Here is a 27569-nt window from a genome sequence, read left to right as displayed (position 1 = left end):
AAATATTACAAAAAAGTTATTTTAACAATGTTAACTACTGTGTTCCTGTTTCTGTGTCCAACTTTGTAAACCTACTTTCTTTCACTTCCTCATTGGCTTTTACCAACATTTATTAAACATTCTGCTTCACCAGGTTTTGTAGAGGAAATAATATTTTGAGAACAATGTATATGTGTTTTGGTATAAAAACACCGTGGGTGTAACAAAATGAATGAATCTTAAATATATTACTAAGTATAAGAAACCAATCTGCAAAGGTTACATACTGTATGATTCTGTTTATATGACATTCTCGAAAAGGCAAAATTATAGACAGAAAATAGATCAGAGGCTGCCAGGAATCTGGGGAGGAGAAAAAGTTGAACAGGGGAAGCACCGGGGAATTTTTTTTAGTGTCATGAAATTATTCTGCACGATATTGCATTGGTGGAATATGACACTTGGTATTTGCCAAATGCCATAGGACTTTACAGCACAAAGAGTGAACCTTAAAGAATGCAAATTTTTAAAAAATATTAGTTGGGAGATTGGACAACCACAAGACAAACTGTAGACTGTGACCAAAGAGTTTGTTTCACAAATGTATGACAGAAACTCGCTGAAGGCGATGGGGGTAAAGTGCCAACGTAAGTAACTTTTGAAATGACCAGAAACAGTAAGACGAAAGTCAAAAGGAACCACTCATGATCACGATGATTTTAGTTGGTAGAATTGCTTCTCAGGGGGGTACAGATGAACAACTCTGAAACTACTGTACACATATACTGGGATTGAACAAATACATAAATGCATGGCAGGTGGTAGGAGCCAGGATTCTCGCTGTTGGAAAGGGACGTTATGGATGAGTGATGGGGACAGACTAAAATAAATGAACCATGTGACAATGACATTGGAGATGTCAATATGAACTCATGTTTAGTTTAAAAAACAGATACAGTTAATAGAAAGAAAAAAAAACAGATAGAGATGGGTAGGAAAAGATGTGAATGTGTGTATACATATGGGTTAGGACATACACACATATTCTCTTGCTCTGTTCACTGACAGGAGCTAGAAGTAACAGCATCCCAGAAGCAATAAGCGCATCTACTGTCCAGGTGCTCATTCTCCAATAAAGGAGCCAGGGCTTCTTAAGAGAAGCAGCTGATTCTAGCACTGGAGCAGGGAAAATACAAGATGAGGCTCAAGCATCTTATACTACCAGAAACTAAGGAAGCACAAAACAAAACACTGGCCATGGGTGAATGTCAAAGGTACACAGAAGCCAACTGAAATTAAATGGTCAAAGATAAAGCAATTTGAGCAACAAAATCAATAAAGAAGTATTAGATTATAACTCAAAATATAAAGTAACTATATAATAAATTATATATAAATATTATAGATTAAATATAATAGGCACATGAGGATTAAGATGGCGGAGTAGGAGGACGTGCGCTCACTCCCTCTTGCAAGAGCACCGGAATTACAACTAACTGCTGAACAACCATCGACAGAAAGACACTGGAGCCCACCAAAAAAGACACCCACACCCAGAGACAAAGGAGAAGCCGCAATGAGACGGTAGGAGGGGCGCAATCGCGTTAAAATCAAATCTCATAAATGCTGGGTGGGTGACTCACAAACTGGAGAACAGTTATACTGCAGAAGTCCACCCACTAAAGTGAGGGTTCTGAGCCCCATGTCAGGCTTCCCAACCTGGGGTTCCAGCAACGGGAGGAGAAATCCCCAGAGAATCAGACTCTGAAAGCCAGTGGGATTTGATTGCAGGACCTCCACAGGACTGGGGGAAACAGAGACTCCACTCTTGGAGGGCACACAAAAAAAAATGTGCTCACCAGGACCCAGGGGGAAGGAGCAGTGATCCCACAGGAGACTGAACCAGACCTACCTGCTGGTGTTGGAGGGTTGCCTGCGGAGGTGGGGGGCGACTGTGGCTCACCGAGGAGACAGGGGCACTGGCAGCAGGCATCCTGGGAAGTGCTCATTGGCCTGAGCCCTCCCAGAATCCGCCATTAGTCCCACCAAAAAGCCTGTAAGCTCCAGTGCTAGGTAGCCTCAAGCCAAACAACCAACAAGGTGGGAACACAGCCCCACCCATTGGCAGACAAGCAGATTAAAGTTTTACTGAGCTCCGCTCACCAAATTGGATTAAAGTCTTACTGAACTCCGCCCACCCAGCCCTACCCACCATCAGTCCCTCCCATCAGGAAGCACACATGAGCCTCTTAGATAGCTTCCTGCACAAGAGGGCAGACAGCAGTATCAAGCAGTATCAGGAATATTTCCTCCTGCAGAACTGAAAACCACAGCCACAGAAAGATAGAGAAAATGAAAAAGCAGAGGACTTTGTACCAGAAGAAGGGACAGGATAAAACCCCAGAAAAACAACTAAATGAAGATGACATAGGCACCCTTCCAGAAAAAGCATTCAGAATAATGATAGTGAAGATGATCCAGGACTTTGAAAAAAGACTGGATGCAAAGATCAAAAAGTTTACCAAAGACCTAGAAGAATTAAAGAGCAAACAAACAGAGGTATGCAACACAATAACTGAAATGAACAATACACTAGAAGGAACCGATAGCAGATTAACTGAGGCAGAAGGGCGAATAAGTGACCTGGAAGACAGAATGGTGATAATCACTGATGTGGAAAAGAATAAGGAAAAAAGAATGAAAAGAACTGAAGACAGCCTAAGAGACCTCTGAGACAATGTTAAATGCACCAACATTCGCATTATAGGGGTCCCAGAAGGAGACGAGAGAGAGAAAGGACCTGAGAAAATATTGGAAGAGATTATAGTTGAAAACTTCCCTACCATGGGAAAGGAAATAGCTACCCAAGTCCAGGAAGTGCAGAGAGTCCCAGGCAGGATAAACTCACAGAGAAACACACCAAGACATATAGTAGTCAAATTGACAAATATTAAAAGACAGAGAAATGTTATTAAAAATAACAAGGGAAAAACAACAAATAATATACAAGGGAACTCCCATAAGGTTAACAGCTGATGTCTCAGCAGAAACTCTGCAAGCCAGAAGGGAGTGGCATGATGCATTTAAAGTGATGAAAGGGAAGAACCTACAACCAAGAATACTCTACCCAGCAAGGATCTCATTCAGATTCGATGGAGAAATCAAAAGCTTTAGAGACAAGCAACAGCTAAGAGAATTCAGCACCACCAAACCAGCCCTACAACAAATGCTAAAGGAACTTCTCTAAGTGGGAAACATAAGAGAAGAAAAGGACCTACAGAAACAACAACAAAACAATTAAGAAAATGGTAATAGGAACATACATCTCGATAATTACCTTGACTGTAAATGGACTAAATGCACCAACCAAAAGACACAGACTGGCTGTATGGATAGAAAAACAAGACCCATATATATGATGTCTACAAGACACCCACTTCAGACCTAGGCACACATACAGATGGAAAGTGAGGGGATGGAAAAAGATATTCCATGCAAATGGAAATCAAAAGAAAGCTGGAGTAGCAATACTCATATCAGATAAAATAGACTTTAAAATAAAAAATGTTACAAGAGACAAGAAAGGACATTACATAAAGATCAAGGGATCCATCCAAGAAGAGGAGATAACAATTATAAATATATATGCATCCAATATAGGAGCACCTCAATACCTAAGGCAAATGCTAACAACTATGAAAGAGGAAATGCAAGGCAGAAATAGAGACACAGGTGTAGAGAACAAACACATGGACATTGAGTGGGGAACGCGGGGAGGGTTGGGGGGGAATGAACTGGGAGATTGGGATAGCAAATTATACACTCTAAGTATTTGCTGTTTATTGTCTGTTAACTGTATCTCAATAAAAGTTCTTAAAAACAAGCAAACAAACTAAAAGGATAGGCAATTGAATGAATAAATAAATGGGAGAGAGTAGACAACCTGTAGAAATAAATTTCAAATAATTTATGTGAATATTTCTCCATTGAAGGTGGTAGAGCAAACTCCCCCATCCTTAGGTGGAACGTTCACATTGTAACTTCTTTCTTAAGAGGACAACATAGGAAGAGGGGAAATCGAGTCTTAAACATTAGTGGGCATCAGAATCACATGAGAAGGACTTCCCTGGTGGCACAGTGGTTAAGAATCTGCCTGCCAATGCAGGGGACACGGGTTCGAGCCCTGGTCCAGGAAGATTCCCACATGCCACAGAGTAACTAAGCCTGAGCACCACAACTACTGAGCCCACACTCTACAGTCCGCAAGCCACAACTACTCAGCCTGTGTGCCACAACTACTGAAGCCCGAGCACCTAGAGCCTGTCAAGTCACTGCAACGAGAAGCCCGCGCACCACAACGAAGAGTAGCCCCCACTCTCCGCAACTAGAGAAAGCCCGTGTGCAGTAACAGAGACCCAAAGCAGCCAATAAATAATTGAATTAATTAAAAAAAAAAGCATCACATGGGGAGCTAATTAAAGAACAGATCCTGGGCCCACCCCTCACCCCCAGTTTCCAATTCAGAAGGTCTGCAGTAAGGCCTGAAGTTTGCATTTCTAACAGGTTCCATTGCTGCTCCTACTGGTCCAGGGACCACGCTAGACCAGTGCTTCTCAGACTGTGGATCTTCAGCATCACCTGGGATCTTGATAGAAATAGAAATTCTCAAGCCTGACCCCAGACCGACGGGGTCACGAACGCTGAGAATGGGACCCAGCAGTTCCGTGTTTTAACAAGCCCTCCAGGTGATTCTGTTGCCTGCTAAAATGTTTGAGAACCATTGGTCTAGTGTGAACAGAGAATTGACACTGTTTCTAGCACCAGGATTGTTTGCAGGGATGTATGAGAAGCTAATGGAAGGGTGTGTTTGTCCATAAATTAGGTGCACATTGTACTTTTCCTGGCTGTGGTCCTATGTGTCCAGGGTCCCCTGTGACCAGTTCTCATTTACCTGGTGAGCAGAGGATGACAATGAGGGGGAAATATACTGATTGTCCAGAGTCTTCCCATCCCTCCCCCACCCCAGTTGGCACAATCACATGGCAGCTGAGCTTAACAAGTGTAGGTGGGCTCCTGCCTGGGTTCAGTGAGGGAAGATCTGTTTAGATGCTTATTTCCAAATTCAGATGCCCTTGGATTTGAGATTAACCTTTTAGGATGAGTCTCACCTCTGCTTCTTTTGGCCACAAATTAGAATGAGAATCTGCTTTCAAAGCAACTAGTACACTCAGAAAGTCTCCTGACTTGAAAAAGTCTCCGGGGAACACATGATGATCTAAAGAGAAGACTTGGGATGGGCCATGGGGATGGACTAGAAATGGTAGGCAAGGCAATAAAGAAGAAATAAAAAGAAAAAAAATCAAGAGAGAAAGGTGTGCTGGATTTACATAGAAACACACACACACACACACATAACTGTCTGCTCTCCAAGTTCTCAACCTGAACTGCATGTTAGAATCACCTGGGGAACTTTAAAAACTCAGATGCCCAGGCCATACCCCAGACCAATGACATCATTGCTCTGAGGCTGAGATCAAGGCTCAGCGGTTTTTAAATTTCCCCAGGAAATTCCAATGTGCAGCCAAAGTGGGAAATAACAGTGCCCGGGGGTTACATCTACTATACATTTTCTTATCAATTTTGATCAGATTTTGCTTCACCTCTCATTGCTTTTGGCCTTAATTCCCTCATGAAATGTGGTGAGAGACAATCTGGCCACAAAAAAAAAAAAAGAAAAAGAAAATAGCCCAAACCTAAATGTATCCTTTGTAAGTAGAAAATTGGACACCATTTATCAAAAAAATTTAAATATGTTTAAAATACATTTACCTCTTCAGTTTCATGAAAAGAAATCTATCCTGAAGAAACATTCATACATGCCCACAAAGATATAAGACTGCTCATTGCAGCAATTTGGAACAGCCAAAAATGGATAACAGTCAAAGTGTCCATCAATCAATAATATATGACATGTCCTTGCAATGAAAAATTTTGTAGTCCTTAAGAAAGAATGAGGCAAATTTGTATATACAAATATGAGGTAAGAGGTGCCCAGGCAGAGGGCACTGCATGTGCAAAGTTTCTGGGGTGGGAGTGTGTCTGGCGCTTTGGAGGCACATAAAGGTAGCCAGTGTGATTGAAAGGAACAAGGCATGGGAGATGGAATTAGGAAGATGAGAGGGCGAAATGGTGGTCCCAGAGAGATATGTCTGTGTCTTAATCCACAGGACCTGTGACCGCCACCCTATTTGAAAAAAAAAAGGGTCTTTGCAAATATAATTATCTCAGGTTGAGGAGATCATCTTGGATTATCTGGGTGGGCCCTAATCCAATGAAAAGTGTCCTCATAAGAGACATACAGAAGAGATCCACACAGAGGAGGCAGCAATGTGAAGATGGTTCTACCCAGATCTACATGGCCACAAGCCCAGGGATGCTGGGGGAGCCACCTTGGAAGAGGCAACGAATGGATCTTCCCTAGAGCTTCTAGAGGGAGTTCAGACCTGCCGAAGCTTGATTTTGGACTTCTAGCCTTTAGAACTGTGAGAGAATAAATTCTGTTGTTTCAAGCCAGCAGGCTTGTGATCATGTGTTAGGGCAGCCCTAGGACATGAATATAAGTCACAGAGGCTCCATTAGAGGCCTCAGGGATCTTGCAGGCTATTGTAAGGACTTAGTTTTCACTCCCCAAATGGGAATTCAGGGGAGGATTTTGAATTCAGGGGAGTATTCTGACTCATTTTCTAACAGAATTGCTCTGGCTGCTGTTATTGAATAAATTATGTAGTTCTGAGTTCCTTAATTTTTTTTTCTTTTGGTAACCAAACTGTGATTTGTCTTCTAATTGTTTTTAAAAAGCATGAATTTTAAAAATAAAAAATAAAAATGGAATAGATTCTAAATTAATAAACATTTAACAAAACAATAAAAACAAGCATTTAAAAGCTAGCCCGAATGACCAAAGGCAGACCAGGAGTCTCTCCCAGCTTCACCCTCTGGTGTCAGGTTTTGATCATCAAAAGGTCCATGGTCTTGGTGGTAGATCAGCTCCCTCATCAGGATGGCAAAGCTCTAAACATCTCCCTTAGGGGTGCCTGACCAGGGTGCCTCGGGGAGCTGCAGCAGCTCTGGGGCCATCCAGTAGAGCTCTGCAAAGTCAAGGATGTCAAACATCAGAGCTGCCGGGTGGAACTGGAAAAGCCACCTCTTCTTTCTCAGGGAAGCAGAGGAGCAGTGAAAGCATCCAGCCCCTGAGACGTGGGCCCTGATGGTTCGAAGCTTTCTCCATATTCACATACTTGGGGGTCCGTGTGTGTGAATATGGAGAAAATAATCAGGACGACCCCACACTAACATGTTAACAGCAGTTAACTCACAACTATGCAGTTACAGGTGACTTTCCTTTTTCTTTTCCCTTTCTGTATTGCCTACATTAAAAAAATAACTTAACGATTCATAGAACATAAAACTAGTCACTTGAAAGCAAACAATTCAGTGGCATTTAGTACATCGGCAATGTGGTACAACCACCACCTCTATCTAGTTCCAAAGCATTTCTAACACCCCAAAGTAAAGCCTTGAACCCAACTGAGCAGTTTCTCCCCATTTCCCCCACCTCCCAACTCCTGCCAACCACAAATGTGCATTCTGTCTCTATCAATGTATCTATTCTGGATATTATGTAAACCTATATTTCTTTTTCAGTGAGGTTTCTAGGTTTATATCCTTATAGGCTATAATTATGAAAAGAAAATATATTGGAGGTTGGGGAGATAGAAGTGGCTACTAGCAGGTTTTCAAAATATCCCCCTTCTGTCTTTTTCTGCAAGATAGCATCCTGCCCCCATGTTACAGAAACCTCCACACGGGCATGCAGCAAAGCTGCTGGGAGCGTGCTGCTTCAGAGAGAGGTGGTCAAGGTGGAGGGCACTGGGCTCACCAGGGTCCGGGACAGTGCAAGTTGAGACTCAAGTGTGTTCAGTAACTTGGACAGGTAGGAAGAGTCGTAGAGTCTCAATTTGTACACGTAAAGGAGGGTCGGACTCAGGAGGTGGGTCTTGTTTTGAGATGTACATCAGAATCACATGAGAGGCTTTTAAAAAACAATATAGGAACCTCCAAACTGTTTTCCATAGTGGCGGTACCAACTTACATTCCCACCCACAGTGCAGGAGAGTTCCCTTTTCTCCACACCCTCTTCAACATTTATTGTTTCTAGATGTTTTGATGATGGCCATTCTGACCTGTGTGAGGTGATACCTCATTGTGACTTTGACTTGCATTTCTCTAATGATTAGTGATGCTGAGCATCTTTTCATGTGTTTGTTGGCCATCTGTATGTCTTCTTTGGAGAAATGTCTATTTAGGTCTTCCGCCCATTTGTGGATTGGGTTATTTGCTTTTTTTGGTGTTAAGCTGCATGAGCTGCTTGTATATTTTGGAGATTAATCCTTTGTCCGTTGCTTCATTGGCAAGTATTTTCTCCCATTCTGAGGGTTGTCTTCTTGTCTTGTTTATGGTTTCTTTCACGGTGCAAAAGCTTTTAAGTTTCATTAGGTCCCATTTGTTTATTTTTTATTTTATTTCCATTATTCTAGAAGATGGGTCAAAAAGGATCTTGCTTTGATGTATGTCATAGAGTGTTCTACCTATGTTTTCCTCTAGGAGTTTTTATAGTCTTGGGAGGGAAAGGATATGGGGATATATGTATAAATACAGCTGATTCACTTTGGTATAACTCAAAAGCTGGTACAAAAGTGTAAAGCAATTATATTCCAATAAAAAGCTTAAAAAAGAAAAAAAAAACAATATAGGGACTTCCCTGGTGGTCCAGTGGCTAGACTCTGAGCTCCCAATGAAGGGGGCCTGGGTTCAATCCCTTGGCAGGGAACTAGATCCCACATGCCACAACTAAGAGTTCACATGCTGCAACTGAAGATTCCTCATGCCACAACTAAAAGATTCTGCATGCGTCAACAAAGACCTGACAGAGCCAAATAAATAAATAAATAAAATATAGACGCTCAGACCTCATCTTCACAAATTCTGATTCAGTTGGCATGGGGTGGGACCCAGCCCTTTGTATACTTTTTAAAGGTTTTTAAGTGATACTGGAGCATGGAGAGTGTGGAGAACTACTGAGCTCATCATCTGTAAGGCGCCTTTTCCGCTGAGAACACAGGATGGAGACGTGAGGGGACACAGAAGACTGAAGAGAAGGGCAGTGATTCGCTTCAGGTCACCCAGCTAAGCCAGGGTGAGAACTGGGCATCCCACCATGGACTCATGCCCCCCGGTCTCTTTTTCTCATCTCCTTTGGTGACCAGAATAACCACATACCATCAGCCCCAGAGGAAGGCCCACCTATAGGTACCTGTGCAAGTAAGCATCAGAAAGCAGAGGTGGGGTAAGGAGCCCCTTCCCCCTCTCCTGACAGCCAGAGGGCACAAGATCTGCCAGTGGCTACCCGAGGGGCTCATCGTTTTCTCATCATATGTTCTGTATATCTGGCCGTACTTGGGTTCCCACATCACAAATCCCGACAGCTTCACCTGCATCCGGCCATCCACCAGGCAGTTGGAAGGCTTCAGGTTGCCGTGAGACCCCAGAGGGCTCCTGTGGAGGCACAGCAGGCCCTGAAGAGCAAAAATGAGCAAATGAATGAGAGCAGGTACCAGTGGACACTGCTGGAAGAAACAGAAACAGAGAGACAGATGGACAGAAACAGACAGACGCATGGCAGGAGACATGCCCATCTCCACCTTCATTTGTTCAAGAGCCACTAACACAACCCCCTGGCCAGGGGGTAACCCTGGGCAGGGACACCCAAAAAGGAGAAAACTATTTCTGGGCCCTTAATGGGGAGCCACGAAGGCATGGCCAGCCTAAAATAAATGTAGCCTCGTGGTCGGACTCCGGGGTTCAGATCCCAGCTCTACCACCTAGTAGAGGGCAAGTCACTTTAAGTCTCCCTCTTCTCGTCAAAATAGAGATGATGACAGCCCCCACCTCTCAGGGCAGCTGTGAAGATTATAGGTACCAATGCATGGGAGCCACCAGATATGGTGCCTGACACAAGGTAAATACTATGGTAAATTATGGTGAAAAAACTGTATGACTATAACAAAGGATGTCAACAATATAGAAACAACACTATGCTACTAAGAATATTATTTTATCTTATTACCTACATATTATGGATTATATTCTATTACTATCTACATATAATGGTTCCATAATGATAGAATATTGTATTTATTGCATGCACTTAAGGGTCCCGTTCGAGCACTTCACAGGGAGAGGTAATGAAATGAGGAACATTGAAAACTCCTCATGTCATTCATTGTGTTCTTAAGAGGTTACATCAACTACTTGCATGCAAGAGGGAAGCACTATTATTTATAAAGAGGACAGGAAAAACTCTAGAGTCCGAAGACGTGTTCAAGAGTAGATGTTAACAAATATTGTATGCTAACTCACATATACAGAATCTAAAAATGGTACTGATGAACTCAGTGACAAGAATAAGGACGCAGATGCAGAGAATGGACTGGAGAACTCGAGGTTTGGGAGGGGGAGGGGGGTGAAGGGGAAGATGAGACGAAGCGAGAGAGTAGCACAGACATATATATACTACCAACCGTAAAACAGATAGCCAGTGGGAAGTTGTTGTATAACAAAGGGTGTTCAACTCGAGGATGGAAGATGCCTTAGAGGACTGGGAGGGGGAGGATGGGGGGAACTCGAGGGATGGTGGGTGGGGAGTCAAGGGAGGGAGGGAATACGGGGATATGTGTAAAAAAACAGATGATTGAACTTGGTGTACCCCCCCCAAAAAATAATAAATAAATAAAAAATAATAAATAAATAAAATAAATAAATAAAGCAAACAAAACAAACAAACAAACAAAAAGACTAGACTTTACCCCTCAGTCTCTTCAACAAATCACCTAACTGGGCCTCGATTTTTACCATCTGTGAGATGGGTCTGCCTCAGACCCCTCCTGCTTGAAAGATGTCCCGGAGACCAGCAGCAGCTGCATCACCTGGGAGCTCGGCAGAAATGCAGAATCTCAGGCGCTGCCCAGACTTACTGGATTGGACTGCGTTTTAACCCGACCCCCAGGGGACGCATGTGCCTATTAGTCTGAGAAGACCGGTCCTTGTCGATTTTTCTCAGTCTTGGCTACACATTAAAATCACCTGGGGAGCTTAAAAAGCATATACCAGTGCTTGGGCCCAGACATAAGAACGTACGTATATTAGCTGTAGATTACCTATCTCACAACCAAGCCTGCATGCAGAGGAAAGTGACCAGAATAGAAGAAGACTGTTTAATCTGGAGGCCAGCTGAGGGAGGTCAGTCCTCAGGCCAGTGATGACTCTTATCTAGCAAGGAGATGAGGGCAGGGGATGGGGAATCTCTCACAATGAAGAAACTCAGGGTTTTAAACTGCTCCCAGGGAGTGGGGACAGAGCTGGGAGATAAGCCCAGGTTGGGTCTCCCTTGAAGCCCAGCCACTTCTAAACTGCTAGGTTTACTGTTTCTGGTGCCTGGGGAGACTGTAAGGGGAGGGTAGAGGAGGAAGAGGGTAGGTAAAAGCATACCTATTCTTCTGGCACCATTGCCAGGTTTAAATGAATCACAAGTCCAGCCTGAGTCACACAGGATGGCTACAAGGAGGCACAGGCCCTCGGTGTCCAGCAAGGAGGAATATGAGGGTGTCCCTGAATGGTCTATTGCACCCAGGGACCGTGACCTTGGGCCTCCTGGGCACCAGTGCTGGGACTTCCCTCTTCCTCCAGCAGTGACTACAGGCTGAATCACTGTCGGCTTTAGCAAGAGCCCTGAGCCAATATTGCATTAGAAATACAGGTTAATACAGAAAGCAATAAGGAAACATTCAGGACAGTGGGTACACTGCCCCCACCTCACCTCTTAAAAAAGTCAAGAGACTGTGTTCCTTTATCAGTCTGGCGTATTTGTCTTTTGAGATGACAAAGTTGAATCACATTTTAGAAACGCAGCTTGCTTAACCACACGGGGAGGGGCCTGGGCGGGGCTGCCTCTAGAATGTTTCCAGCGAGGCTCCAACAGGCTGAGGTCTGGGCTTGAAATCTGGGGAGACCTGTGTCCAATCCAGAGTTCTCTTTGACCTCACGGAGACCTCTCCACTCCGCAGGACTCTCCCTGACATACATGACTGTCCCGGCCCCTGCCAGTGCCAGGCCCACCCCCCGTGTGAGACGTTCTACATTCTGGTCGCTGCGGACCATCCCTGACATCCAGGTACATGAGCGGAGCTCCTTCCGTCAGGACAGAAATGACATGTTTAGGGATGCTCGGAATCCTAGCACATCTCTTTGTTTTGTTATATTATATGTTTCTATCTTGATGGAAATGTTTGACTTTGGGTATTCTGTTGCCTGAGAACAAATAGAATCATGAGAGGCTCACAATTTATGTGCCAGGTTTCATATACTCTTGGCAGTTCTATTACCTACGTGTCTGAAGCTATGTTTATTTTCCTGTTGGAAAGCTGGTGCTGGCCCTCAGGACTCCTACCTCTGGATCCCACATCTGTGCTTCTCTAGTACTTGGCAGGGAGGAAAGAATTCAGCTTTTGGAGACAGACTGGCTGCAGATTGCAATCAGCCTCTTACCAGTTAGTCTGGTTATGTCACCTCACTAAGCCTCCATTTTTTTTTCCCTTTTGAAAAGGGAATAAATATTAATACTATCAATATTGGAGTTAGGGATAAATTAACAACGGAGTTAATTGCTGATTATTAAGAGCACTGTCCAATAGAAATATAATGTAAGCACATGTGTGATTTTAAATTTTTTTTTCAACAGGTGAAATTACTTTTAATCATGTTTTATATAACCCAATGTATTAAAAACCTTATCATTTCAATGTATAATCAACATGAAAATAATAGTGAGATATTTTACATTCCTTTTTTTTAACTAAATCTTCAAAAGCTGGCATGGATTTTACACTTACACCACATCTCGATTTGGACTAGCCACTTTGACAGTGTCCAGTAGTCACATGTGGCTGCTGGTACCATATTTGGACAGTGCAGGCTTATCCCATAGGATTTTTGGGGGAATTAAATAAGAAAGTGTATGCTATTTAGTACTAGTAATTGGGTTATCGGGGATAATAGTAATATTACACTCCTGCTAAACTAACAATTAACATTTACCAGATACCTGTAATGGAGTAGATGCCATGCTAAGCAATTTACATACCTTAGTCCTCACAACCACCCTATGAGGCAGCTACTACTGTTATCTTTATTTTGTACACGGGGGGACATGAGGGTTCAGGGTAGTTAAGGTCACCTGGGCAGTACACGGCAGAGCCAGAGTTTAAATCCCCAAGACAACTTCTATGCCAGACTGTTCTTCATCCTCTTAATCTACCCAGACTTCTCTCACTTAGAAACCAAGCCCCATCCCTAACTCAAGACGAGTATTATACTCTCCAAAGCTGCTTTTCAAGCTGGTCCCACTGGGTTGAACTCCTTGGGGACAGGACAATAAGACTTATTCCTCTGTGCCCACAATCAGGTTTGACCCAAACTAGGTGCTCTATCAATATACGTTTGCTATCTTGAAAAATCCGTGGCATCTCAGAATCTCCCAGATACCTGGTATAAAGAAGCTTCTGGTCAAAGAGACATTGGGAGAGGAATTGTTCTTGTGATTGGTATGTGATGGCCAGAAAGCGCAATCTGACCCACAGAGCTTGGCCCAGCACCTGGGTTTACGTGAAAGTCACCCATGCCAAAGCTTCAAAATGCTCTAGTGACTTTTCTGTTACTCTTAGTCCCCTTTCAAGGAATGTTGGCAGAGTAATTGGCTTCAGAGGGCCTGCATGCGCCTTGACCTAGTCATCGCGACTTCCTTACAGGATCCCATAATGTGCACACTCCATTCCAGGAGACAGCGAGCTTTCCAAAACAAGATGTCAAGCTGTCCTCTGCTCCTCTGGTGTGGAGTGGAGGCTAGACTCAGTGACCTAGAATAGCTGATGACCACCAGGGAGATTTGGCCCTTCAGAGTGTCGTTCACACCCACCCCAGCATGTCTTCAGCGAATTCTTTGTCAATTCTTCTCAAAAGCCAAATGCCCCCACTGAAAAGGCTAAATCTACTGGTCATTCACACCGTGGTGAGAACTTACTAGCTTTCTCTTTACATCCTATATAAATGATGCCAACTGTTTTGATTGGGGTGGGAGACAGATCACTGGAGACTAGAGTACTTCCCTGGGTTTAGTGGGAAGGGAAGGGAAAGTGGGTGAAAGGAAAGAGAGAGGAGCCCAGAGGAGAAAGGATGCCACACCAGATCCTCCTATTTTATAACCATTCTACCACCACTTAAATAATTTCCTATGTACCCTTCTCGACTTTTTAATTTTTTTCTCTAGCTTAATTTTAAGCCATTCATAGATGGAAACAAGTCCTTGTCTTCCCATGAAAGTGCCCAGAGTAGAACAAACCCTTAACAGAGGCTCATTAAAGTTTTACTGAAATAGTAAGAGTGGTGGTCCAGGGTTGTCCATGGGAGCCAATCACAGGAAGGTTTCTGTTTGTCTGCCTTGCTTGGTAGCAATACACTGGCTTCCCACTAACGCCTGGCAAGCCAAAGTTTAACTGGGCCATTAAGACTCAACTCCTCAGACACAAAGAGCTATCAGATTCTTGCGGAATAAAAGTCCTTCAATGTCAATCAGACCAGCCTCATCCATTAAACCTTCGTGGAGGCTGAGTAGTAGTAATAATAATAATAATAATAATAATAATAACTAAAATATATTTAGTGCTTACTTTGGCTCAGACACTTTCTAGCACTTTGTGTGTATTAATTTACTTTATTCTCACAGCAGAATATAAGGTAGATCTGTTATTATCCCTATTTCACAGATGGGAAATGAGTGGGTGGGCCATGTCAGCATGGACCAGCTTTCTGAGGATGCTTTCCTCACCCTGAGCTAAAATCCAGCCACTATTTCTAAGCTCACTGCATCTGCTTTTACCATTAAAGGGGAAGTAACTCGCCACAGTCAGTGAGTCACTGGCCCTAAAACCTAGGAGGGCAGAGTTTATATTTCACCCATGCGTCCCTCACTACACCCAGCCCAGGTCTTACCTATAGGAATCTGTCAGTTGATAGATGGGAATGTTGACTAATGGATGGACTGTTGATTGACAGATGACAACCTGCCTTGTCCTGCTGCCATGTGTCAGAATGAGTGACTTCCCCACCAGGACCCATTCCCAGGTTATTAGCTTGGTCACCTCTAATGGTAAAAGCAGATGCAGTGAGCTTAGAAAGAGCAGCTGGATTTTAGCCCAGGGTGAGGAGAGCATCCTCAGAAAGCTGGTCCACACTGACATGGCCTACCCGATTCATTTCCCATCTGTGAAATAGGGTTAATAATAGATCTACTTTATATTCTGCTGTGAGAATAAAGTAAATTAATATGCACAAAGTGCTAGAAAGTATCTGAGCCACAGTAAGCACTAAATATATTTTAGTTATTATTACTACTATTACCACTACTCTTCTTTATATCCATCACAACCCTTTTTGCCCAAAGTCAAGAGTCACCTGCTTATTTATTTTCTCACCTATACACCCCAACTCCACCTCTTAGCTCAACAGCTTTGTGGTTGTTGTGGCAGTGACCCCCCTTTTCTGGGGAAAAGAACCAGGGATTAGGGACAAGGAAGGGGTATCAGTCATCTCGCCAACTCACTTTATGGTCTAGTAATTAGATTTTCTTTGGGGTAATAAGTTGTACGCTAAAATGCAAATCCTCTGTTCTTTCCTGATTAGGTATACCTCTCAATTTTAGTGTAAAATATTTTACTCCCTTGACATTTACTTGAGTTCGGGGAGGGTGAAAAGAGTCGAAAATCTGATGGAAGAGGTGGATTTTAGGAGTGGAATTACTTTGTTTGAAGAGACTTGAGGAGGACCAGAATTTTCAGGAACGATGACAGTTAATCCAAGACACGGAACAATTCAAGAACACTATAGTATTTGTTCTTTACACAGGTTTATGTGACATACTCACATTGACTATGTCATATGCAAATGAGAGCTTGAATATCCAACTCATGTCATTGCCAGAGTTTCTCAAAACATCCTGGAAAACAGTTTTTCAAAACATCACCAGGGACTCAACCGGAAGTACAGTGAGCTTCGTAGGTTCAGCGGATTTCATGCTAATGTTTTGAATGATGTTGAGCAGAAATGAGACAACCTAGGCAGAGAACTCTAAATCTAGTGACCGGAACTCTCCCTGGGAGAAACCATAACCTGACTCAATATTGAGAAAGTTACGCAGTCTTGAGTTTTACAAATACTTCCTTGTTCCTGACATAAAGCTGATGGTCACATACCATGGGGAGGATGGGACCAGGAACACAATTCAAAAGTAGCTGTGACATCTTGGGAGATAAAACCAAGCTCAGACAATTTCCACCCAGAACAAAGAAATCAGACACTTGGCAACCACGCTGATAATTCGATCCCCTGCAGGCAGCCCAGCAAGATAATTCAGGTCTTGAAATTAGACCAGAGAGGAACTGTTCTTGGACGAAGGGGCAAAAGCGTTGATAAGCTTCTTTGTTAGCTGCCACTAATCAAACCTGAGGTAAGATTTACTATTTTGCTTACCTTAAGACTTCCTTTTTTGCAATACTGGGTGACAATGCAGATGTTGGGTGATGCTGTGCAAATACCAAAGAAGGGAACAATGTTTTCATGCCTTAATTCATACATCTGAAAATAATAATCATAATAACAGCTTATGATTATAGTATGTCTTCTGCCCCAGGGACTATGCTATGTGCTTTACACACTTTGGGCTATTATTCACAAAGATCCTGTAAGATAACACTATGACTGCTCACATTTTACAGATGAGGAAACTGATGCTCAGAAAAGTAATGTGTTAAAGATCATACAACCTATTAGTGGCAGAGCTGGGAGGTAAATAAATCCAGTCTACCTCCAGCAAATAAACCAGAGGAAAGATCAAAGTCCCCTCAAGTACTAGGGATTAACTAAAACCACAGGGCAAGAAGTAGACCCCATGAACCTGACTCCCTGAAAGGACCAGATTCGAAACAGACACAGACACAAAAAATGAAGAGGCAAAATTAAGGCCAGAAAGAATTAAAGGCAAAGAACAGGCTAGGAGAGCTCCCAGGACTCAGGTGCCAGGTCTGGCATAAGGGTCTGAGGTCTAAAGTCTCAGTTATTGGGGGTGGGGGTCATGGACCAAGTTAAGGGAAGCAGCTTCCCCCTGTTGCCCTTTGGGGTGAGGCCTCCACCCCTATCTCCTCCCAGGGGTGGGGGCCTCACCAGCTGGATTTCCTGCAGCACAGATGGCTTCCTGACCCAGGCTTCTGCTTGGTCACCAACAGAGCAGATGGCCACATGGTTTCCCTGGAACCAGAGACAAAGTAGAATGTTCTTAACCCAGGATGATCCAGAAAAAGCTACACTCAAAAGGAGCTAGGACCTGGGGCAGGAAGACTGCCAAGAAATCTGCCTAAGGACGGGATCATTGAGCTCCCCCCTGCCCAAATCAGCCCTTGGGTGGCACCGTGCTGTGTCCAGGAGCCGAGCTCCCTGCTCAACACAGGAGACCTCATTTAATAGGCAGCACAGCCCTGTGGTGGCAGTGGGGGGGCGGGGGGGGAGTGATTAGCCCATTTCCAGATGGGATCACTGAGGTTAGGGACCTTGTTCAAAGTCACACATCTGTAGGTAGTACAGCCAGAATTTGAACATCTGCATGCAGCCACTCTACCCTCAGAAATACCTGGAAAAGCCCAACTGTGGCATAAAAGAGCTCTTCCCTCTGTGGGCTCTTGACAAAGGAGCTGAAGTCCCCAGAAATCATCACACTAGACGAATTACTGTGATTCCCTCTCGACACAGGTGTGCCTCTCTGGGATGGCTGCAAAACAGAACATGATTTGGCTGCTCTCAGTAGGATGACCAAGTACTGATGAGACCGTGCCTTTTATAGATGAGAAAAATTAGCATCAAGGTTAATAGCAGTTAATAAATGAGAGTCAGGACTCAAACCTCAATTTCTCTGACCCAAAGTGCAAGTGCTGAACTGCTACCCACACCACTCTTGTGTCTGTGCCAACATGGACAATGTCGTGATTAAGACTCTGGGGTCAGCCTGCCCAAATTCAAGTTCTGGCTCCAGCACTTAAATAGATGTGTGACCTGATGTCACAGTCATTTTCCTCAATGAGCATCTAAGGATGTGACCTCTCTGTGTAACACCCCCAGTTCTTCCCCAGCACCTAGAGAATGTATTTTAAACAGAGGAGCCCTGTTTTTCAAGAAGAGTCTTACTTGGAACCCTGATGTAGAAAACTATAGATCAAAGCAGAGCTGCTTTAGTTGAAGAGGAAGAGGAAGGCTCAGAATTCCTCCCCACCACATATCTACCTCATTCTATCATTCACCCAAGGCCAGACCAGTGAGCCCCAGGATCCCCAGGGACACTTGAAAAATAACAAATTTTTCAATGAACCCCAAATGAACCCCAATCTCCTGGTCATAGCATGTTGAAGCCTCCTTGACTTGGTACCTGCCAAAATACCTTTTTTTCTTGAAAGTCATAATTCATTTATTCAATGAATAGTATATGCAAGAATACCAATAAAGGGAAACTAATACTATAAACTATAATTTTGAAAACAAAGCCAATATAACAGGAAAAAAATATACATAACATGAGAGGAATGTTTGGTTTTGACCTGTTATGCGTTCCTTATTTTTATAATTAACTTAAGTATTTTTAGAACAAACCTATATACCTTGGTCTAACTTGAGTGCTTTCTCTAAAAAGCAACAACATTCTAGAACACTTTTCTTTTGCTTTGAGATATTCGATTCACATATTTGTTCAAGTACATAGATTCTGATACAATAGTTGATCTGCATATCTTGTTATTCTCTGAATATCATGAGTAGCATGTATTCGTGAACAAGTACCACCTGAAATTCTAAAATTCTTAATCTTTGATATAAAATTTATTTCAGTTGTGGGTTTTTAACCACTTGAGATGGAAGTAAAATTCACCCCCTCCTTCCACCTCCCCCCAGAAACAAGGAGCTCTTATTAAAGTATAGAAACTCAGGTCTGTCTTTCTATTCTAAAGAACATTTCTTACTAACCTTTCTGGGAAGGCAATAAGTGCTCCAGAATAATCAATATATGCTTGCAAAGATTACATTGTTTAATATCAAGAACAAAAACAAAACAAAAAAGGAAAGAAAGAAAAGACACTTCGAAACGTCAAGTTTAAAATATGCATGAAAGACAGTCATGGCTATGTTTTCTGGAATTATGTAAATGGTATATACTTATCAAATAACGTCATGTTTATTGAGTGTGTGCCAAGCTTTGCAGCCCTGAGAAGCCCCCATCTCAGCATACCCTGTGTTACTTCTCTCTTGGTCACCACTAGCAAACCCGCTCTCCCCAAATGTCACCTCTTCTCTGAAGCCTTCACGATGCTGCAATATTCAGTTCCTCTACCTGTGGGGTTTCTGCCTCACCTTGCAGGCACCTCCCAAAGCACTCACCTCCCTTGGAAAGCATCTGTCTGTGGTGTGCCTTACTCCCTGCTTGGCCTGCAGTAGCTGGGCAACACATGTATATGTTGAACGAATGAATTGCACTGTCTTAGTTTTCAGTAGCTCAAAGGAGTGCATGTGGTTTTGAAAATAACTAAATGCTCCCCAGGAGACAGCCTTTAATATTTGAGCAGGATATATGGTTTCTTCTACCCATGAGGGGAACAGAGCTGAAGGGAACTTTAGAAACCATCTGATCATTTTTAAGTATTCAGAAACTGAGGCCCAGAAATGATGTTCTCAGCAAGAAAGTGGTAGGTCTAGAACCATGAAGTGCTCACTTTATAAATAAGTCAGCCACCACCCTCACAAGCTCCTAGTCAGGTCCCTTCCATGAATTACCAGCAGCGAGCAGGAATGTGGATGTCTGGGCCAGGCGTGGCCTCACCTTGCTCTGGGGCAGAATGGTGATGTCATCATAATTGATTTGCCACCACAGATCTTTATTTTGTCTCCGCAGTTTTCCCCTCTTTATTCTTAAAATCAGACCTATGATGACAGCTCCCAGGATGGTAATCAGGAGGGTTATGGTGAAAATCACAGCAGTCACACCTGGAGGGCAGAGACATATCATTACGCAGGCCCACCTAAGAGCAGAAGTGAGCACATCGGAGCCCCAGCCCGGCCCTGCCAAACAGATGGCTCAAACGCTGCCCAGGCACAGGTCCAAGTCAGGGTACAGAGTCCACTCAGACCTGTCTTTTCCGAGAATCCTATTGGGCCCCACGTGCGTGGTCTTCCCACACCCCTCTGGTTCCCATGGCAACTGCACTCACCTTCTCCTTATATAGAAACTTCCCTTGTAGAGAAAAAAAGGATGACTTCTCATGCCATCACCACCTTTCATTCAGTATTTACTCTGTGCTCTCCTTACACTTAGTCTCAGTTATGATCCACCTCATTCCAGGCCTGGGCTCCTAACCACCAGGCAACATTCCCTTGTCCAGACTCTACCTCCGTCGAAATGGAATTCCTAAGACTCACATCTCAGGAGCCAGGTTTCCCCAGGGCAGAGGTCCTCAACAGGGGAGTCTGGTGATGTGGCCTCCCCAGGGGTTATCTGGCAATGTCTGGAGACATTTGGGGTTGTTGCAGCTAGAGGGTGCTGCTGGCATCTAAGGGGTAAAGGCCAGGGATGCTGCTAGGCCTCCTACAAGGCACAGGACAGCCCCTCACACACCAAGATTATCCCACCCTAAGCATCAATGCCGTTGCCATTGCTGAGAAGCCCTGTTGTAAAGAATCCTTTCCTGCTACCTTCTCCAAGCAGCCACACTGACCTAGAAAAGCAGGCTCAGTTTCACAGAGCTCATTAGAAAATCCACAGCCAGGGCTGTCTTCAGGAAGGGAGCCATGGGGCCAAGTAATAGCGGAGAAATTCCCCGTGGGTCTTTAAAAAAGAAAAGGAAGACAATTAAAGGTCAATGCCAGCTTGATTTATTCTACTTGCCTCTACCTCAGGTATCGCAGGGGCAACTGAAACACACATGTCATTTGCAAAAAGCAGGCACTGGTCTCTTAATTCAAACATCTACTGACCCCTCCAGTTTTCCCAGCTCATGGAGATTCTTCACATCTCAGACTTCAGGTGATATAATTCATGAGAGAGCAGTATCTTTTTGCTAGGTAGAATAGCTGACTTGATCTTTTCATTCAAACTATGTCGCTTCTGATTTAAAAGCTGATGTGTCAATTCTCCAGTGTTGCTGGAGTTTTCTCCCTTGTTTGATATACACAAATCTTGTTATAGAGCATCTTGACACGTCACAGACCAAAACAGCCTCCCTGAGTGGAGGATGCCTATACCTACTATACTGAGAACCTAGCTGGCCATGGTTGTTTTATTTCTTGGGCCGGCCTATTTGGGGACATTAAAATTCTGTAAGAGTAGGGGAGAGAAAAGTGTCAAATCAAATCTGGATTGTGGGTGGTGGCCGTGGGGGGCAAGTAGAAAATTGAGTTCTTTATAGCTGAGAAAAAGGAAGGAGAGTTTTGTTTTGCTTTGGTTTGGTTTGGTTGCGTTGCGTCTTCATTGCCGCACGCAGGCTTTTTCTAGTTGTGACGAGCAGGGGCTACTCTTCGTTTCGGTGAATGGGCTTCTCATTGTGGTGGCTTCTCTTGTTGTGGAACACGGGCTCTAGGTGCACAGGCTTCAGTAGTTGGGGTGTGTGGGCTCAGTAGTTGTGGCACACGGGCTCAGTATTTGTGGCTCTCTGGCTCTAGAGCTCAGGCTCAGTAGTTGTGGCACACGGGCTTAGTTGCTCCGGGGCATGTGGGATCTTCCCAGACCAGGGCTCGCACCCGCGTCCCTAGCATTGGCAGGCAGATTCTTTTTTTTTTTTTTAATTTATTTATTATTTTTTTTGGGGGGTACACCAAGTTCAATCATCTGTTTTTATACACATATCCCCGTATTCCCTCTCTCCCTCGACTCCCCCCCCACCCTTCCTCGAGTCCCCCCCACCCTCCCCGTCCCAGTCCTCTAAGGCATCTTCCATCCACGAGTTGGACTCCCTTTGTTATACAACAACTTCCCACTGGCTACCTATTTTACAGTTGGTACTATATATATGTCTGTGCTACTCTCTCACTTCGTCTCAGCTTTCCCTTCACCCCCCGCCCCCTCAAACCTCGAGTTCTCCAGCCCATTCTCTGCATCTGCGTCCTTATTCTCATCACTGAGTTCATCAGTACCATTTTTAGATTCCTTATATGTGAGTTAGCATACAATATTTGTCTTTCTCTTTCTGACTTACTTCACTCTGTATGACAGACTCTAGGTCTATCCACCTCATTAGATATAGCTCCGTCTCATCCCTTTTTATAGCTGAGTAATATTCCATTGTATATATATGCCACATCTTCTTTATCCATTCATTTGTTGATGGGCATTTCAGTTGCTTCCATGTCCTGGCTATTGTAAAGAGTGCTGCAATAAACATTATGGTGCATGTTTCTTTTGGGATTATGGTTTTCTTTGGGTATATGCCCAGGAGTGGGATTACTGGATCATATGGTAGTTCTATTTGTAGTTTTTTAAGGAACCTCCAAATTGTTTTCCATAGTGGCTGTACCAACTTACAGTCCCACCAACAGTGCAGGAGAGTTCCCTTTTCTCCACACCCTCTCCAACATTTGTTGTTTCCAGATTTTGTGATGATGGCCATTCTGATCGGTGTGAGGTGATACCTCATTGTGGCTTTGACTTGCATTTCTCTGATGATTAGTGATGTTGAGCATCTTTTCATGTGTTTGTTGGCCATCTGTATGTCTTCTTTGTAGAAATCTCTATTTAGGTCTTCCGCCCATTTGTGGATTGGGTTATTTGCTTTTTTGGTATTAAGCTGCATGAGCTGCTTATATATTTTGGAGGTTAATCCTTTGTCCGTTGCTTCATAGGCAACTATTTTTTCCCATTCTGAGGGTTGCCTTCTAGTCTTGTTTATGGTTTCTTTCGCTGTGCAAAAGCTTTTAAGTTTCATGAGGTCCCATTTGTTTATTCTTGATTTTATTTCCCTGATTCTAGGAGGTGGGTCACAAAGGATGTTGCTTTGATGTATGTCATAGAGTGTTCTGCAGGCAGATTCTTAATAACTGCCCCACCAGGGAAGTCCCAAGACAAAGATTTTTTTCGGGAATTTCTGGGTACTGGGACCCCGGGACAGCATCCAGGTCCAGGCGTCCCCGTGGTGGTCTGGATGAGTCATTTTCGCTGACTGTGAACCTGACCCTGTAGGGGGCATTGTGCTTCATCATCACCCGGGATCAGGGCCTGTCCCTCAGACACTGGGGCTGTGGGACCTGCCCAGCTGGAGCACCAGAGGAGGCCCAGGCCTACATGGAGGTGCAGGGAGGGATGCTGTGTTATAAATAGAATCTGAAGTGGCCGAGCCACACCCACTGTCAAGGGCAAGATCACCTTGAAGGCCCAAAGTCGATCTTTATGAGTTCAGAGAGCACCAGCCAACTTGTGGTGGATTCCAGGAGCTGGATCCCCAACTGGCCTCCCCACAGGACCGTCTCCTCCCAGGCCTCTTCCTGTAGCATGAGCTAAACTTGGGAAAGCCCCTGCCACACCTGATGACTTCCTGATAGCTGTCATATTGAAGAAAAGGAAGACAGAGGGACCCATTTGGGGATTTCCGTAAGGCATAGACCAAGTAATCCATGCGCCTTTCTCCCTGGGAGTGCACAAACACAGGGCCGGTGATTCCTGGAAAGAGAGCCAATTGCACACAGTCAGGGGAACAAAGAGGAGCTTTGTCCAGCTGGCTGACTTGTATCAGAAAAATGCCCTCCCCAGCAGCTGCGGAAAGCCAGCTGTGAGATTTTTGCTGTTTCAGGGCATCTAAGAGGCAGTCAAGGAAGAGAGCAGAAAAAAGAAGATAGTTCAGAGGCGGTACCTTGGTGGGGCTCTAGGGCCACTTTGGGCAGGTAGATATGTTCTATTAGACCTATGCTAGGAAGGCCCATCCGGCATTAAAAAAAAAAAAAAGTTAAGCAGTTTCCAACTAATTTCACGTAAAACCCAAGATTTATGCTTCCCAAATAATCAAATATGACAAAAGGAGGCCAAATGAGATGGCAGCAGTGGGCTGGGGCTGGGGACACCCAGGCCCTACCATCCTTTCCCCCCACGTTCTCCAAGCTGCCAGGCCCTGGGGGACAAGTTTGCAAGCTTCTTCTCTCAGCATGGCCCTTCGTTCCCAGTCTTGAGCTCAGGCACAGCGCCCATACCTGGCCCAGATGCATTTCTTATTCTTGCTTAGGTTGTGCCCTGCCCCCCACACAAAGGGCATATCAGAGATCCCAGAGGAATAAAGTACAGCAATTCCACACCCCAAACTAGGACCCAAGGTCTGATCTAGGACTTAGTGACGATTTGTTACCACTGGGGACAGGACATGACATTAACATTCATAAGCTCCTACTCTGTGCCCAGCACCGTGGGTTGTCATGATTTCACGTCTAGTCCCGGTTGACCCCCCAGAGGAGGCACCGTCATCCACTCCTAACATACAGGGCTTGGAGGCACAGACCCCCTGGAGTTTCCAGAGCTGGGAGGACACACAGGCCTATTGGGCCCCAAGTCTGTGGTCTTCACACACCCCTCGCTGCCTTGCTGTGCCCCCGTGCTGGGTCCTGAATGTGGGGCTTGAGCACAGTTCCCTCCCAAGGTCTGCACAGGGCAAGGGCAGCAGCAAACGCAATAACCAGAGTTGAACCAGGAAATAAGTTGATCTGTCGGAGGGGATTAAACTGAGAGCCGGGAGACAGACTCCCCCTAGTTCCTCCCCCTTTTTTAAGCAAATACTTCAGGGTCAAGAAGAAAAGAAGGGAGGGAAGCAGGTTAATATTTCCACTTGGAGAAGGTGTGGATGGGGTTGTTGTGAACTGGGTCTAGGAATACCCCAAAAAGCAGGACTTAGCTGTCCTTTTGAAATTTTAAGATGAAGTTTAAGTCTTAATTTATTAAGGGAATGATAAGCCGAAGAAAAGATAAACAGTTGCCCTTAAACGAGCACATCCTGTGTGCCAACCACGTCATATATTTTAATCACTCCTTGGTATTACACAGCAGTGAAGTATGTGAGCCCTGGGCAGGGGGGAAACAACAGGTCTTGTTTTGAATTCCGGCTCCACCATCTCATAACTTTGTGACGTTGGGCCCATATGTAACTCTTCTACCCTGGGGTTACTCACCTGTGTAGTACTGATATATTATGGATAGTAATAGCACTACCTCATGGGTGGTGTGAGCATTAAATGAAACAGCGCACAGCAGCTCTTGGCATCCAGCTTAATGTAAGGTAAGCCCTCAGTAGATGCTAGTTATTATTATTAGATACGGCAGCAGGTATTATCTCTGTCTTACAAACTAGAAAGCTGGAGTATAGCGAGATGACAGCCATTGGCCATCTCCCAGGGTGATTTTAAAACGATTTGCTTCTAAGCCTCCCCTCACGCCTGCAAGGAAAGTAAAATAGGATCGGCCCCATCTTTAGAGGCCTGACTCAGGCAGGCACTGCATCAGAGAGGAAGCAGTTTGGGGAGGATCAAGGGAGTGAGCCCAAGAGTCGGGTCCCACCCTCTTGAGTTTTATTCTTGATGGATTCAAGTTGAAAGGAGCTATGGTAGAGACTTTGTGGGGGTGAAAGATACCCTCACACACACTTGGTCTGGGCAGCCTTCTGGTCAGAGCAGGAAGGGTAGACTGTGGCCACTGGGAGGTTTAACCTCAACCACCCCTCCTGGAAGGCGGGAATCTCCACGAGAAAGAGGAATTCTGTAATCACACGCCTAACAACTCCAAGCCGCACAGCCTGCGTTCGGAAAACCCACCACAGCCAAGCCACTTACCCTGCAATACAGTCCGATTGGAGCCTTTCAGAGTACTGACCAGCTGCCGCCTGTCCTGGAACTCCCTTCCGGCAGTGATCATCTCCCTCACGGTCTCAGCATACAGCAGGACTGTATCGTGAAGGTAGGCAGAGTAGGGGTTCACCTTGGATGAGGGAAACAAAGGCAGGGTAGAAAAAGGTCCTTGGTGGTGCTGACCTCTCTTAGCTTTTGCTTGTTTGTGAAGCTTTTGATTTCTCCATCAGTAAAAATTAATTAATACATTAATTTTTTTTAAGATTTTTTTAAAAAGCCCACGGCCTCCTCCGGACTCAGTTAGAAGCAATCTTTCTCCATCCTCTCAACAGTATAACATAGCACACATTCTCCATCGTTCCACAGAGAAAGGAGGGCCCTCCATGCATCCTGGCCTGTGCTGGTAAACTTAGGTATCACAACTGCTCTTTTCCTCTTTAGACCTTGTTTTCTCAAGTGGATTGCAGGACTCTTCAGGTTGGAAACAGTTTTTTTAGGCCATAGGCAGGAGGGAATATGGTTTAATTGAAAGAGGGTAGATTTTGGAGCCAGACTGGCCCTTGTACTTACTGTGAGACTTGGGGTAAGTTCCAGAACCTTTCTGAATCTCAGCTTGTTCATTTATAAAATGGTGGTAAGGCCATTGTTGTGGTGAGTATAAGGATAGTTAAATGAGGCAGAATAGATAGAGTATCTATTGTACTAACTGGCACATAGTAGGTCTTCAGTAGTTCAGTTAGCCAACGAAAATGTATGTGCCTATGAGGTGCTAGGCACTGTTCTCCCCACAGAACCTGATACAGTGCTGACACAATAGATGACTCCCCAGATTTTCATTGACTGATCATCTTTTCTTGTGCGTTGGAATCCACAACCAGCTGCCTCATTCTTAATGGAACCCTTGTCATCAGAAGCTTCTCATCACCTTCAGGCTCAGCTGACCCCACACTGGAAGAAGCTCCAGCTCTGGCCAATGGCTGGCTAATCAGATACTTTGCCCCATCATCCCACACATACTGGAACTACTGCTGGCTGACAGTGTCTCTGCTGGCTGCCTTCTCAGACCATCTACTTGCCTTGACCTGCCCGAGCTCCACATCTCTGACTGCTCCATTTCTGCTTCCTGGTCCTGGCATCCTGCTGGGAAAGGAAACTGTCATGGTCTGAGTGCCCACTGGCATCTGTTCTGCTACTTCCATTGTCAAAACCACAGTCTGGAAGAGAAATGTCATTATCAGTCCCATTTTTGGGTGAAGAGACTGAGGGGTAGGGAGGTTAAACAGTTCACCTCAAAGCCCCATAGCTAGTAAAGAGCAGAACTAGGATGCAAGCCCAGGACTCTTGACTCCAAAGGCCACCCAATCACTCATCCAGTAACCTCTGTCTTCTTTGTGCACCTAGGGTGCAGATTTCACAAGACCTCAGAGGCCACTGTTTATCTGGGGCTGTGGAAGATGAAGAAGTGTGTGTGCGTCTGTGCTGTGTGTGTCAGGAGTCTGGGGAGTGGAGGAAGAAGAGGGGGA

At 44.5% G+C, this 27569-nt stretch overlaps 2 protein-coding genes across 2 annotated transcripts in view; one reads left to right on the top strand and one right to left on the bottom strand.

Annotated features, from left to right (window-relative positions):
• The window catches only part of LOC130854180 (guanylate cyclase 2G-like), a 43171-nt gene that overhangs the window by 9063 nt on the left and 6539 nt on the right, over nucleotides 1–27569 (bottom strand). The window contains 10 exon segments of the mRNA XM_057736942.1: nucleotides 6950–7127; nucleotides 9446–9614; nucleotides 16073–16144; nucleotides 16678–16782; nucleotides 17368–17451; nucleotides 17831–17968; nucleotides 20060–20223; nucleotides 20946–21061; nucleotides 23749–23884; nucleotides 26032–26176. Coding sequence (XP_057592925.1) covers nucleotides 6950–7127; nucleotides 9446–9614; nucleotides 16073–16144; nucleotides 16678–16782; nucleotides 17368–17451; nucleotides 17831–17968; nucleotides 20060–20223; nucleotides 20946–21061; nucleotides 23749–23884; nucleotides 26032–26176 — 1307 coding nt within the window.
• Nucleotides 12109–27569, top strand: part of ACSL5 (acyl-CoA synthetase long chain family member 5) — a 76104-nt gene continuing 60643 nt past the window's right edge. The window contains exon 1 of the mRNA XM_057734408.1: nucleotides 12109–12268. The gene's annotated coding sequence lies outside the window, so the exon portion shown is untranslated. The remainder of the gene's footprint in view (nucleotides 12269–27569) is intronic.

This window comes from Hippopotamus amphibius, chromosome 5, assembly GCF_030028045.1.
Source record: "Hippopotamus amphibius kiboko isolate mHipAmp2 chromosome 5, mHipAmp2.hap2, whole genome shotgun sequence".
NCBI lineage: Eukaryota > Metazoa > Chordata > Mammalia > Artiodactyla > Hippopotamidae > Hippopotamus > Hippopotamus amphibius.
Note: the sequence above shows the minus strand (reverse complement) of the source record. Positions and strands in the feature narration are given on the sequence as shown.